This window comes from Aythya marila (assembly GCF_965140915.1).
Source record: "Aythya marila genome assembly, chromosome: 2".
Lineage (NCBI taxonomy): Eukaryota > Metazoa > Chordata > Aves > Anseriformes > Anatidae > Aythya > Aythya marila.
In genome coordinates this window covers 149,473,744-149,489,430 of record NC_139043.1, presented here as the reverse complement: position 1 = coordinate 149,489,430, position 15,687 = coordinate 149,473,744, and the positions used below count along the sequence as shown (strand labels likewise).

General features: G+C 45.8%; 1 protein-coding gene across 8 annotated transcripts in view; it reads left to right on the top strand.

Moving 5' to 3' along the window:
- ST3GAL1 (ST3 beta-galactoside alpha-2,3-sialyltransferase 1) overlaps nucleotides 1-15,687 on the top strand; it is an 83,694-nt gene that overhangs the window by 38,181 nt on the left and 29,826 nt on the right. For 7 of the 8 annotated variants that reach the window (XM_082753393.1, XM_082753394.1, XM_082753400.1 and 4 more), the window contains one exon: nucleotides 11,741-12,528. In XM_082753393.1, the coding sequence (XP_082609519.1) occupies nucleotides 12,217-12,528 (312 nt within the window). In that variant the 5' untranslated portion in view covers nucleotides 11,741-12,216. Of the gene's footprint in view, nucleotides 1-11,522; nucleotides 11,541-11,740; nucleotides 12,529-15,687 lie in introns of those variants that run through there. The other variant, XM_082753399.1, reaches the window with a different exon arrangement.

The following is a 15,687-nucleotide window of genomic DNA, read 5'->3' as shown; positions in this document are numbered from 1 at the left end:
GTCATTGATAAAAGAGTGAATCCAAGCCTGTGTTTCCAGCATCTGGCCTACTACAGCTTTATTTCTAGGCAGGGTGAGATTGGCAGCACTGCACAGGGCAAGAGCAAAGCATTGATGCCGTATATTGCAAGATGATACTGGTGACTGCTTTCTTGTGCTAAAATTTCATCTTTTACAACCTCAATGGTCTATAGTATGATACCAGTTTAGAGTTCAAAATTTTAGTATTAAATAAACTAAATCTTCCTCTGTTAATTATTTCTTTATCGAGAAGTGATACGTTGAATTTCTCTTTCAACCAGGAAGGCCTTAAATATCCTGGGACTTCTGGCTGCCTTAGCACTCTCTCTGTTTATGTTTTAACCACCCAAGTAAGACAAATGGAAAAGATGCCGTAGTTTTGTGCATGCCTGTGTGTGTTTCTCCAGCATTCAATTATCAGCATCCACATACTTCAGTATTAACATTTTTAATGCACTTCAGGATGCCCGGTCAAGCTGCTGCATGTGCAGCTCTGATGTATGCAAATCCATTTTGTATGCAGCTCTTGACATATTTTCATATTCAGGATTATGGGAAGCCTTTTCTGTGCCACTCTGATGTATGCTAATCTTTGTTTCTCTACAAACACTTGAAAAGTCCGGACAAAAAGACACAATTTCTTCTTCACTGAGGTCCTGCAGTTTTCTATATCAAAGTTGCCACACAATCCAGAGCAAAGCTTCCACTGATGGAGCATCATAGGGCTGGATTCAAATTGTCTGCTCTGGGCAACTACTTCTGTCCATCAGGTATTAGGGACAAAAGGCAGCCTGAACCCTTCATTTTTTTCCTAACTGGAAAACTAAATTCACAGCTGGCCTGGGAAGATCCCCATGTGTAGAGGGGTTGGATGATGTGTGGGCTGGGAGAAAGAGCACACAGTGCACAAATAGGTCAAGTGCTCCTATTAAGGGTGTATAAATGACCAATCAATTAAAGTAGCTGCATAATGGCTTTGTGATTCTGGCTTGCAGCACAGGATATTAATTACTACAATTACTTATATCACAGAATCACAGAACTGTAGGGGTTGGAAGGGACCTCGAAAGATCATCGGGTCCAACCCCCCTGCCAAAGCAGGTTCCTCAGAGCAGGCTGTCCAGGTAATATATCTATGATATGTTTTTTAATGCCTTACTTATTGACTCCTTAGAAACTTCCTGTGACTGCCAATCTCTCAGAAGCCTGCACAGTAAATGGAAACCTGGAAGTATTATTTTGTACATACCATAGCTTCCATGGACTGCCAGGTCCAGACTGCACACAGGTGCTAAAAACCCTCTGAATTTTATTGTGGGCAGGTCGACACCTGTGCCTTCATAGCACAGGAAAAGCTAAGCTTCAATCCCACGTTTATGAAGAAGCCCCCTGTGGTGCTGTTAAACCTTCTGTAGAATGAATTCAGCATGTCTGATGAATAAATGTTTAATGCAGAGATATATCTGTTGGTATCATTGATTGTAAAAGGCTGTTGGTTGTGAACAGGAGTTAACAACCCTGCAGTGCCAACAACTGCTTGGTAGTGCTCCCAGGCAGGAATGCCAGGGAAGAGACTTAGAGATGCTCCAGTGGGCCTGGAAACGTGTCCTAGGTTTGGGGGATTATTGAAAATACTTTTATTATTATTACCCTTTTATCATTATTATCTATCTCTGGATTTAGAGTTATTATGTCCTTAGGGTCTCTGCAGTGTGTTAATCACATTCTTACCATCAGAAATCAAGGTGCCTCACATATCCCTTGCAGTGTCTTCCACATGAACAGCCGTATTTATAGTCACATTTCCTTTGGTTTTAATCAAGAAATAGACCGGTGACTATTTTGTGGCTGGATACTCACAGGCAAGCTAGCAAAACACCTGCTGTCAATGTGATTGAATTCTACCTTTAGTTTAAAGTGTCCTATAATCTGAAATAATCCTATATCCTCTTCTATAATCCTATAAAACTGAAACTAATGCATGTACAGGAATTCACTTCTACAATATTTTTAACTTGCATCTATTTCTACTACTGCTGTTGCCACCATTAATTTGTCTTTCTGTATTTGGATTACCTGAAAGTGTTCTTACTGTCTCTGCGAAACTAGCAAGGTTTTTAAATATATACATATAGTCATCTCAAAAGGAATTAAAACTAAAAAGAAGAGGTGAAAATTTCTTCACCCTCCTCCTAGGAGTGAAATTAGAGCTTTTTTTTTTTTTTTTTTTTTTCCATTTTGTTCTTCTAAATGCTTTGCTTTCCTTTTATTGTTATAAACTACAGATTTTCTAAAATAAGTTTTTTTTTGCAAGATAAAAACTAGAACTTTTTATTTCAAATGCTAAAGATTCCTCTTTAAAAAAAAAAAGTTTACTGAAACAGAAAATCAAGATGGAAAATTATTGTATCCCCAAAAAGATATGGTTTTAGCAAACTGACACCCCCCTAAGAAAGAAAAAAGGAAAGAAGGAACGTAAAGAAGGAAGAAAGAAAGAAAAAGGAAAAGAAATTTCCCCCAAATTGTTCTTGAAAAACTCTGCCAGATGCAGCTCTAGGATTTTCCTATCATGAACTATTAAAGATCTATGCTCAGTAGAAACATATGTGGATGCCCTGGAAATCCCTTCAGTAGCTCCTGTTTTCCCAAGCAAAGGCTGGCAGAGCTTGATCCCGGAGTAAATACCACCTAATGGCATGGGAAGGGTTTGAACTCTGTCACCATGGACTCTTTGCCATCAAAGAACGTCAAAGGAATCAAACAGCAATTTTTAATGTGCCTGGTCTTCCATTTGGATGTTTTCAAGGACTATTGGAAGTAGAACAATTCACAGAGATAGATACCATGTATGACTTTTAGTTTAGGATTTTCACAGGGGAGTTATTGTATTTGTTGCCCCAGCTTTGGGCTGTTGATGTACCAGCTTATACAAGGACAACACAAAAGTCACAGCCCATCAGTGAGTATTGGCCCACCACAAAACAGCACTCACAGTCCAGAAGGTTCATCCTACAAGTCTGTCCAGCATTGCTAACTGCAGGATGAGGAAGGAAAGGGATATTTTTAAGTTTGTAGTGATCTATTTGCCATTTAAAACATGAAATGTGTCTGTGGGGAAGGGGGTTTGGAAAATATATTAGAAAACGAGGTACTACAAGGGAAGCAGAGATGCTGGTTTTTTTTGAGTCACAGTGTGTGTGAAAAGCAGGGCTCCTCATCCAAAAATCACTTTTTAGCAAGGTAGAGGGGCTGTGAAGGACATTGCTACCTGCAGCATGTTTTTCCACTGCTGGTTTCCAGCACAGCCCTGGTGAGACCTGGCAGCCTCCAGCCTCTCTCTTGGTCTTAATCTCTACTGTTTATAGCTGGATGGCTCTTGCTCTTCTGCTCCTAGTTTCAAATGCTTGAACCTAGGGTTGAGCCAAGGGAATGGACCATAAACAGATCAGTGGTGGAGCTGCCCATAAGCTAGAGTTAATCGCCTGTCTCACTGGCCTCTCCCAGTTTATCCCATGATGAAGACACCCAGGGGCTGGTTTGCAAGGGGTGGCTGGTTCATGGGTTGCAGACATGGCTGAGCGCTCCCTTGGCACTGTCACTGCCTGGAAAAGTTAAGAAGAGGCTTATGTGGGTGAGTTTTGGTACATTAGCAGTGGGATGTTTTACTGAGCCTGGCGTGATACCAAGCCTGGCACTATTAACAAAGGGCTATTATACAAACGGTGATTTACTCACGCTATAGCTGCCTCCAGAAATAAATTGATCACAGGTTTGTCTCCACAGCTGCAATCACCTCTGTGTTTCCCAACGATAACTGGGACCCAGGTGTATGTCAGCCTTACACAACTGGTGCCGCCAGGGGAAAGCCAGGCTGCACTCAGCCTTGCCCTTCACCCCAGACCCACTTTCACTCCTCTCCCAAGGCTGAAGGTTAGATGCTTGGAGAACGTGACAGAAGGGCACACAGTGTTTATCAGAAAGGTGACAGGTTGACAGGGTCCTGGAATGAATTTGCAGCATCAGCATCTTTGGACTAGGATCAGCCAGGAGAGCAAACTCTCAGGCCCAGGGTGTTACTTTTTCCTAAGCCAATTTTTATTTAGAGTCTGATGCAAGCTCCATTGATCAGAACAAACTTTGCTTCATACCCAATTCTGGCTGCACCAGTTCTGACCATAACAAAGTTGTCCTGCAGCGAGGCCTTTGGAGACTTTCTCCATGCCCAGCTCCTGAGATGTCCCCTGCCATAGACATGGCAGATAGGCGAGGTCAGAGATTTTGTGCAGAGCAGAACATCTTTCATGGCATTTCTAGTCCCATTCAAAGCAAAAATTCCTGCTTGATTGAAGAGATGAGTAGGAATTGTAGCCCATGGAGGACAGCACAATAATCCTGCATATTAACACCACGTTTTTTTCTAAAGAAAACACCCCTTGCAGGAAATAACACTTGGTGTGGGAGGGAGGGGGAAGCTCTTGCTGTTGCAAATGCTCCCACAACAGCAGAGGACAAAACAACTTAATTCCCAATGGGAGGAGGCAGGGCTGGCAGCTCTCAGCACCCAAGGGTGCTGGCAGCCTCGTGACCCTTCCCAGACCAGAGCCTCCAGCCCTTTCCTTCAGCATCACGGTAGAGATTCCACTTCCAGATGGCTCAGCAACACGCCTGATAAGGGCTGCCAAGATAAAGATTTATTTTAAGGTAGCAGAATGCAGCTTCCCCACCCGAGTTGCTGTTAATCCTCAACACATCTTGCACAAAAAAGCTGTTTGCTTACTCTGACCGCACAGACCTGCTAGGTGTGTGGGCAGGAAGGCTGTGTTGGAGTACCAGGGAGATCTCCTGCCTACCTGGCCAGCTCGAGCCTGCCAGCAGACCTGCTCACTGGTAAGACACAAGTCATGATATTTTTTTTCAGATCTTTAGCACCTAAAATGCCATGCAGTTACGCTCTATAAACCACCTCCAGTTCTCCTCCTATTCACTGCGATGGATGAAACAACACCCAAGGGCTGGCTCCAAATTCAAGAAACATGGAGGAGTTGCTGCCTTCGGATTTGTTCAGAGCAACTTTTCATGGCTTAAATGTTCCTGAATTTTTTATTTTTTATTCTTTTTGTTTTTGTTGTTGTTTGTTGTTTTTATATAGGCAGTGTTGATATGATTAACTGGAGTTGCCCGGGGTGAGCATTTTACCAATCCAAGCAATATACCAACGGGCTACTTCGATACTGTGACCCTTTTTGACAGAAGTGGTCAAAGAGCTTTGTGCCTCGCAGTGGGGTCAGAGACGGGGCATAAGTTGCATATTGTTTTCTCACTGATTAAAAGGCAGGTGGGATTTGGAGCTGCTTTTCCATGTCTGTGGGCACACAGGACAGGAGAACCTTTGTCACCCCTGTGAGGAGGTAAAGAGGGACGGGTGAGAGCTACCAGTTAGCTCCGAGGAACAGAACCCAATTTGATGCTAATTAAGTTACAGATGGAAAAGAGTGAATTCTTAGATTCCTAAAATCATAGAGTGGTCTGTACTGGAAGGGACCCTTCAATATCATCTAGCCCATGGGCAGGGACACCTCCCACCACACCAGATTTATTCAAGCCCCATCTGACCATACTTTGAATACCTCCAGGGATGGGGCATCCACAGCTTCTCTGGGCAATATTTTCCAGTCCTTCAACACCCTCATGGGTCACCTGGTGATTTTCCAAAACTGCATCCTTTGGCTTTTGGTGTCTGGGAGGGATGGAGTTCACCTTCTCCTGCCAGTTGTGTGGGGCCAGCAGCATTTGTGAAGTCACATCCTGAAAAGGCTGAACCAAGGAGGCAGGGGCACACACCGTGCTGGGGCACGTGCAGCATCCCTTTGTGTCTGCAGACCTCCTCTGGACCTTGATTCCTCTTGAGTCCTATCGCCTGGAGATGGGGGAGATGGACCAGAGGTCTTGCACGGGCTCCCAGCATTGTCTGTGTAAGGGAGGCTCCTGTTTCTGCCTTGTGTTTAACTGTGAAGGGTTGCCAGGCTGTCTCGTAATTGCACAATACATCTCACGTAGCAAAAGCCTTATGCTCAAAGGTCTTTGGCAAGGTGTCAGACCAATGAAGTGTTTCTTTCTAAATGTCAGCCAGCTCCTGGCAGTAGGAGGTAGCCAGCGATGAGCCAGGGCAGGGCAAACAAGCCTGCGGTTTGGAATAAAACAGTCCCATCCATTGTTCCTTTCCAGGATTTAGCGCAGAACTGAGGTGGAAAATTGTGTGTATTTTTCCAGGGACGGGCTTTCTGCTGCCCCAAGGTGATGTCTTCCAAACTGTTCTGGTTTTCTGTGGGTGCAGCAAGACAACACTTAACCTTGCACCCTCTCGTGGTTCATTCTGGGCCAGCGCTTAGAGACCAATGGTTGCCCAAGCAGTTACTCACGGGGAGTGTGTGTGGGAATAAGTCCCAAAACAGCAGGAAGGATGCTTGAGGAAATATAGCTTGTGTTGCCAAAAGGCTTTACAACAATACAGCTGTCAGTGGCTTAGCTGGGAAACTAATTTGTATTTGGGGTTTTTGCAGTGGGATGATTGTAGCTGTGCTTCTGAAAACGGGCATTTGCAGTTCTGCTACTGCGACCTTTCTAGCACAAATTAAAATTACAGCCAGTCCCAACTCCTTGACGTCTATATTTTCCAACCCTATAATGCACAAAAGGCTGGATGATGGCTCCTGATGGCTAGCTGCGGCAAGTCCCAATGTCCTTCGCCAGACTCCTGCGGGGTGACGCACGCCAGGGAGAGTGAGGATGTGGTTTCTGAGTGTAAAGCACTTCGGACCTTTGAACTATTCAAGCAGTGAGGCTGGAAATGCCTCTGCACAAGAATGTTGTTTCCTGTTGCCTTTGCGCTCTTCTGACCAACATGTTACATCTGGAAAACGTTGGTGGCATCAAAGTAAGGAAGTTTGTTTTACACCTGGGTATTAATGTTGGTTAGGGACCAGAAGGCTGGAGCCTGAACTGTCAGTGTCTGATGCAGGCTAGCAAAGATCTCATCAAAGTGCTGCTGGTAGTTAGGACTTCTCTGCTAGCAAACAGGTATCAAAAAGGGTCAAATTAAACCACAGAGGGACATTTATGACTTGGGGAGATGAGAAGTACAGTGATTTTTTCTCATTTTTGTAATGATTATTTTTGTTATGCTTTTCCATTTAAGACCCATCATCAGGAAACAAAACATTCTGTTAATAATGAAATAGTCTCTTCTGCCACACTTACAAAGACATACTTCTAAAGGTTTGTTTCATTTCTGCAATAGTTTCAAAATAACATCGTCAAATAACTTGCATATTTAGAAACAAATAAAAGTCACCTAGAAATGATTTTATTGTAATCAACATGGACTACGTAAGTTTGACCTCAGCAAAATAATCACTTGCGTAGCTCAGATTATTTTCTGTCACTCATTCCTGAATGGTATTTTCTTCAAGATCTGTATTTCCAATGAAATTACCTGTGGCCTGTGGCCAATGTGATTTGACACAGTAATTCACACCGCTGCTCTCACTCAGCACTGCTGGGGGGAAATCAGACTGGATCCAGCAAATGAAGGGCGGCGAGGCTGGGGCAGCTCCATGCCTGGGTCCTGCCAGTAGCCAGGCACTTATTCCCAGATGGTGCTCACAGGGCAGGCATACAAATATATACACCATGGCTGGCAATGTAAGTCATGGAGAGACACATGATCTTGTGCCATCCCCAAATGATCTCCCTGTGCACCCCATACTGTGTCCCATGCCACCAGGCAGCAAGCCCCCAAATATGCTCTGGTGTTGACCCGTCCGGGTGGGTTTCACAGCTGGACACTGGGGCTGAGGCTCTCCTGGGGCAGCCCCAGGGCCCAGACAGGGTTTCCCCTATTCTGAGTTGTCACTTCATGTTCTCACCTACCCTTGTGCCCCTCTCCTCCTCTGGGCTTGAGGGAATGGGGCTCTAATGGGCTGATGGCTCCTGGGATGGGCCTGGGAGCTGCAGGACAGGGTATTTATTGTTGGGGCATCCCCACCTGCTGTTGTCTCTTTGTGTTCCCCTTTGGGTGCACAGATGAGCTTTTTCACATAACTGAACAAGTACGGTGAGAATACGCTACCGTTTGTAGGTGGAGTTGTCAAAAAAAATCTCCTGAAGGTGTTATGAATTTCTTTGTATTATCCCATTGAACTGATGTGGTTTTATTCTTGTCTGTTAATGCCAAGCTGGCAAGCGACCAGGGACATTCTTCAGGTTTTGAGTTTGCAATGCAAAGAAGATCTACCCTGAGAGGAAAAAATATATATTATTTCTGTTCCTCTCTAAAATATGAGAAAACAATGAATGCAATCAATTGCAATGGATTGATCTCAGTATATTTTATTTCAGTTCATAAAGCCTAGACAAAAGACTAAGCTCTGCTCTCCTTTACAACTCTGTAATCACACTGGCATCACTCCTGCACTTTGGTCCCACTGTGGAGGAACCTTCCCTGCTGTGTTCTTGCCTGAGAAATGCAGTTTTGGATTTTAGTATTGGAAGTTTGCAGCAGAATTAAGTTATTCTGGCGTGTCTGAGGGTGTCATGCACGCGAGGGCAAGGGTAAATGTAGGAAGTGGGAGGAAGTGGGAAGGTAGCAGGAGAAATCCAGACTACAGATAAGACCTTAAGCACCCTGTTGCTTAAGGTAGCTTATCCTGCTGCCCACAGACAGGCTGGCCACATGCACACTGCTGTTCAGCACCATTTAGCTCTTGGGGGACCGCAGCTGGACTGAGGGCTGGGCATGTAATTTAAACCTCCGCACCTTTGGTTCCCAGAAATTGTTTCTGGGTCTGCTGCCAAAACGTCCTGTTTATAGATGTGTCAATGCCAAGGTCATGGTGAGTTATGTTGATAAAGACTGCCGCTGCTTGCGTGCTGCTTCTTCGCAATGATTTCAATTAACTAGTGCAAATAGGATCGTGAAATGAAACAAGTTCCCAAAAGCTGAGCCTGGCAGTCACCAGCCCCATGCGATGTCTCACACTGGCAGCAAACATGGGGCTGCTGCTTCGGCATCGTCCTGCCCTTTGTTCTTCTAGCACAGCAGTGTGGAGCCTGCAAAACCCCTTTATTAAGGATTTAAGAATACCCACAAGCAGAGGGGGCCATAGGACGATGCTTGGTCTCAGACGCAGCAGAAGAGGCCTCAGCTCAAGGAAGGAAGAAAGAAAATCCTGATCTTGGACCTAACCCGTGTTTTAAGAAAGGAAAAAATGGGCCTGGTCCAAGTCACAGTGAAGTCGCTGAAAGCATTTTCCATTCATTTCAGCATGCCTTTTCCTCAGGCCCTAAATCATATTTATAGTCCCCAGAGCCCTTCTGCCGGGATATATTTATACATATTTTTTTCTATTGTGAGTACCCATAGGAAACATGAGAATACAGGAAACCGGAAAGAGCGAGAATTAAAATAGAGTATGCAATGTGGAAAAGGTCCATGGGAGCTCTTCTGGTTTCTCACCTTCCCCTTGTGCTATAAAAGGTGGCATGATTAGGAGTTTGGAGACACTAGTCCACTGTCTAAACACTGCTTATTTTTTTTTCTTTTTCTATTTTTTTTTCCTTCCCCCTCCCCCCCCATATTTCAAATATAAGTTTAACCTAAGCTCAGTTAAAATAAATAAATAAAGAAAGAAAATCTGTTGAAATGGGTGTTTACTTTGGAGGCTGTAAGTGTGGTCTTTTATGAACAATACCCCATTTTATAGGCTTTTCCAAGAAAGGCTGGATAATCCCCCTCTCTCCTCTACTTAAAAATAATAGACAAGCAGGAACTGTGTTTACAAACAGTGACTTGGCTCGGCAGTAACAGCAGTAGGGGGTCGCCCCGCCAGCATCACGACTTTTGAATTATCTGGCCCATAAATGGAGAATCAATCTGCTTCTGGGACTTGGCCCAGCTCTGGGGGGTTTAGAGGCCGTGTTTTTGTTTAGACTAGCAACTACATCCATACCAGTAAAGCGAATAACTTTGGGACTGCTCGCTGGCACAGAGGCCAGTTGGTGTGGATGGGGCTGTTAAAATCCCATTCTTGCTCTCCAAGGCACGGTGGCAACATCCCCCATGCCTTCTGGGTTGTGATTCTCAAATTGCACGCAGAGAGATCTCTGTTTACCCCAAAACTCACCACGAGTCCCTTGAAAACATCCTTATCGGAGCCAGGCACGCAGGATTGCTCTGTGCCACAGCATAATTCACTGCCCAAGCAGCCCGGGTTAATAAAGCCTTTTGTTATCTGCCCTGACCCACTTGTCAGCCCTCGAGCTCCTGTAGATGCATTCGTAAGGGCCAGGCTTCAAATAAATCCCAAGGCATTTGGCAAGCAGCAGCTGACGGGACGGCACAGCCTGCCCATCATGGGCTGCACAGGGGAAACTCGAAGCAGAGGCTTGCCACCACAATCTGAGGCTCCTGCTTTCAGGTTTGGCTTTACGGGATTCGGTAAATATTTAACCACCGCCGCTCAAAACCAGTCCTGTATCTCCAAGCAACCATCTCCAACCCTTGGGACAAGTACCATGGCCTTGGGCAGCTCCTCGCAGCTCTCCAAGAGAAGAGGCAGCAGCAAAGCCTAGCCCAGCCCTGTGGCCACCTCTCCTTGATCTGGGCGAGCCATGTCTCTGGGGCTAACACAGGAGGGATCCTGCAGGGAGTGAAAAATGGGAAGTTTTGATAGGTAACAGTCGCAGTTTTACTCTCCCTTTGCTTGCCGGAAACCTGAAGCTGAGCAAGCGAGACTTTGTTTGCAGGGCTTCTGCTTTTTCCCAAGCTGCACTTATTCTGACACAGATGCTTCTCCGATGTTTTCTTCTTCATTTTTATTTTCTCATCAAAAGAATGTTATTTAAGCCATGGCACTTTGGGGGCTTTTTGCAAACATCCAAAGTTTTAAAAAAACCACAAGACATTTTCTTCCCATGAAACAATGGCATTGTGGGAGGAAGGGATCTGGCTTTTGGCTTTTAGAGACTCATTGCTTGTTTAAATCTCCGCTCTGGGCCCCTCCACATCCCCCCTCTCCCTGGCTGGGATCTCGGGGGAACCTCTGAGATCAAAACCTGGCTGTACCTAACCTGCTTTGGCAGCGAGGGAAAATAGCAATAACCCATGCAAAACAAAGGCCATTTATCCTTTAACTTGTCCCGTCTGTCCCAGGATGTATGAGCTGTTCTTGCTTGGCTCTCTCCAAATCACGAGTGCAGCCCCAATCCTTTAAAAATGAAGCTGGCTGGGGGAGGAAGAAAAAGGAACCGATTCCTCTTCCTCTCGGTCCCGCTCCTCCCTCCTCTGTCCACACTTTTTGTTCAGCTGCTTTGCTGTACGAATACTTTGCATACCTAGTGGCTATCAAGGTCAGTTTAAGGGAATAAGGTGATTCATTGCCATTCAAGTGACTGCGAGCTGTAATTCAAATAAGGCCAGGGAGCTGTGGCTAACTCGATACAAAGGGACTCAATGTCCACAGGTCGATGCTCTGCCCTTTCGGAAATTTCAGCCTGCAACTTGTCAGTATGCAAACAGGGCAGCAGAAGTCACTGCTGGCCCTGCGTCCAGGGCTCAGAAGTTTTGGGACGGGCAGCAGAAAGCACAGAAACTAGGTTGGGAGCGATGCCTTTCTGACATTTATTTTTCTTTCTTTTTACGTGTGTGTGTGTGTGTCTGCAGGCTGCAAACAGCTCTCTGTGGCTTAAATGGACATCAAAGCACGTCTCTCTGCTGGAACGGACGTCCCCGACTGGTCTGATCCTTGGTGAACTAACTTCAATGAAAGAAAAAAGAAGAGCCATCCTCTGTTTTCTGTGATTTGCTTCCTTTAATTTATGGCTCGCTCCCACACAGAAAAGCTAAATTTTCATGCTGACATTGCTCCCCTCTAAATCTTCTGGAACGTGGAAGGACAAGGATCTGTCTTCGCTGAAGCCTCAGTGGGAGAGATTTGCCAGCACTGTGAATAAGGGAAGGGAAATACCCAACTTTGCCTTTTTTCAGCCTATTTGGGGAAAACCAAGCCTCCCCCCCCCCCATGGACAGAGGTACTAGTAGGTCCATCCTGAGCCCCGGGCAGTAACTGGCCGTGTCACCAGCGCCCTGTCCCTGTTGCCTTAGCTTTGGCCCATCTCGTGCTCTGCCAGCACACAGGCATGGGCACCGTAAGGAAGAGGAACCTGAAGGTGTTCACGTTGGCCTTCGTGCTCATCACAGTAACGTCATTTCTGCTGAACTACAAACACCAGGTGACCACGAACACCTGGGATCCTAAACATATCATCACACAGTTTTCTGAGCACGTCCGGAAACTCATCAAGTACCCCAGGAGGCCGTGTAGCTGTAACACCTGCATTTCGGAGCCGGGACATTCCCTCTGGTTCGACCAGAGGTTTAATTCAACTATGCAACCTTTCCTGACCTCACAAAATGCCTTGATCCCAGAAGACAGCTACAGGTGGTGGCTGGTAAGTGGAAGGCGTGCATGCATGTGTGGGCCTGGATGCAGCCTGGTGTCAGCACAGAGGGTACGGTGCTGGGCTTCCAGTGATGCTGAGCAGATAGCAAGAGGCCAAAAACGTGTGCAGTTCCAGCTGACAAGGCAGTCGGAGGTGGGACAGAGTGGGTGTTTTTGCTGTTGTTTAGCTTTCAGGCACTCATCGCACACCTTCGTTAGCTCCAGGTTGGAAAAATCCCCATCAGAACTAGGGATTTGCACATCTCCGCATTGCTTTCTCCTCCCATCTAGGACTAGGATTCGTAACCTGGATTATTGTGCTTCAGGTGGTTGAAAAGGGCTTCTGCCATCTGTTGAGGCAGCAAAGAAAACTTATTGGGAAGTGTGTAATTCACCTGGGGCTCTCCCGACTGTGAGACATGTAAATAATTACCAGGATTAATCAGAAAGTGATTCATTCCCTGTGTACGAGCACGGAATGCGCTGTGGGCAGTGACGTAAAGCAGGTCTGCAAAGCACACAGGTGGCAGTAGGTCACGGGGAGGCAGCAGCTCAGAAAAGGCACAGAAGGGAAGAAGGAGCATCCTGATATTTTGCCTAATTAAAGCCCTTTTTAGGTTTTCTTGAAACTAGTTGTTGCACTAAATGAATTTGCTGGCCCCAGCTGCCCACAGAATCACAGAATCACAGAATTTCTAGGTTGGAAGAGACCTCAAGATCATTGAGTCCAACCTCTAACCTAACGCTAGCAGTCCCCACTAAACCATATCCCTAAGCTCTACATCTAAACGTCTTTTGAAGACTTCCAGGGATGGTGACTCCACCACTTCCCTGGGCAGCCTGTTCCAATGCCTAACAACCCTTTCAGTAAAGAAGTTCTTCCCAACATCTAACCTAAAACTCCCCTGGCGCAACTTAAGCCCATTCCCCCTCGTCCTGTCACCAGGCATGTGGGAGAACAGACCAACCCCCACCTCGCTACAGCCTCCCTTGAGGTACCTATAGAGAGCAATAAGGTCGCCCCTGAGCCTCCTCTTCTCCAGGCTGAACAAGCCCAGCTCCCTCAGCCGCTCCTCGTAGGACTTGTTCTCCAGGCCCCTCACCAGCTTCGTCGCCCTTCTCTGCACCCGCTCAAGCACCTTCATGTCCTTCTTGTAGCGAGGGGCCCAAAACTGAACACAGTACTCGAGGTGCGGCCTCACCAGAGCTGAGTACAGGGGGACGATCACCTCCCTAGCCCTGCTGGTCACACTGTTCCTGATACAAGCCAGGATGCCGTTGGCCTTCTTGGCCACCTGAGCACACTGCTGGCTCATATTCAGCCGACTATCAACCATCACTCCCAGGTCCTTCTCTGCCAGGCAGCTTTCCAACCACTCATCTCCCAGCCTGTAGCGCTGCTTGGGGTTATTGCGCCCCAGGTGCAGGACCCGGCACTTGGCCTTGTTGAACTTCATGCAGTTGACCTCAGCCCATCGGTGCAGCCTATCCAGATCCTCCTGCAGAGCTTTCTTACCCTCAAGCAGATCGACACACGCACCTAACTTGGTGTCATCTGCGAACTTACTGAGGGTGCACTCGATGCCCTCGTCCAGATCATCAATGAAGACATTAAAGAGGACCGGCCCCAGCACCGAGCCCTGGGGGACGCCACTAGTGACTGGCCTCCAACTGGACTTGACTGGTGACAGCCTCCCACTAAAATCATGGTTTCATTATGAGGTGCTTTCCCCCTTGTCACTAAAATCAGTTTCACGTGTCTTGCTTTGAACACGCAACTTGGGCTCCTGTGCCACAACCCTTAATGTGGAGTTTGGGGACATGGGGACACCCCTCCAGCAGGAACTCTTGCTCACACAGGGGGAGCTTAGGTCTCAGAGGAGGCATCAGGTGCTGCAGGAACAGGGCTGGATCTGATTTTTATCACTTCGCACTCCATCAGCTGTTGCATTTCCTCATGAAAAAAAAAAAGATGCTAGTGAACTCCGGTGTCTAATTAAATAATATCCTAATTTTAGGACAATATCCACCTTTTTGCTATTAGCCTCCCCTCTTCCAGCTGTTGTATCCTTTCACCAGCCTTTTGGCCATGACTGCTATTTTCAGTCAATTGTGTTTTTTCTTGTTGCCCCCATATGCTCTTCCTTAGGTCCCCAAATTTCTCATGAAAAGGAAAGGTGGCAAACTCAAGTTCTGCAATAAGACCCCAGTTTGATTTTAAACAGGTTTGAGGTTGGAATGCACCCTCTCAAAAAAAAAAAAAAAAAGTTTTAGAAAAGGAAGAAAAACGGGACTTTCAGTACAGAAGTCTGAATTTCTGGTTCTCCATTTTGTCGTGAAACTGAAAAGAAAAAAAAAAAGCACAAATATCTAACATTAACTCAACCTGAAACAGATTTTTGGAGAGGAGGGTTGTTTCTTTTTCAGCTACATGAAAAATTAGAGACCTTTAGGACAGCCAAAATGGTTTGTTTGTTTGTTTCCCTATATAAAGGCTGTCCATTAACTTCAGGGCTGTCTAACCCTATTTTTAGTGTTTTCTTTCATTTTTTAAATTCAGGTCAAGTTCAAAGGGAATACACTACTTCGGAACACAAAATCAAAGCAGCTTTTTCTTAGATGGGAAAAGTAAATCTCAGAAGATTTCTCCACTTCTCCACCATTTTATTATTTTTTTCAGCCAGAACTTATTTTCAACCAGAACAGATGAAATATTTTGGTGTCCCCCTAAAACTGCATTGCTTAAGGGAAATTAGCCACTTCATGAAAATACTTGCCCTTATCTAGATTAGATGGCAAAAGAGCCCTGTCTCCTCTAGCTGGCCGTGGTGGGTAAACTAAGGCATGACATGGCCTCAGCTCCTCATTGTAACCACTTTGGGTGACCCTTTCTGAGACAGTCAGAGTCATTTGTACAGCTGGTAATTCCCAGGTACATCCTTTTTTGACATTCTTTTTTAGTCTCCTCTTCAAAGTGGTTCAGAGATTTCTGTCAATCTTAAAACACTGCTCATGGCCATGTTTTACTGCTGCCTGCTTTGCTAACTCAGTAATTTGTGACTTTTTACTACATTTGTACTTAAAAATGAGGCATGAGGAGATCTGAAAATGCTAATTGTTGTTTAAGCTTCATTTTGGCTTGCGGGACTGACTCCAGACAGCATGATGG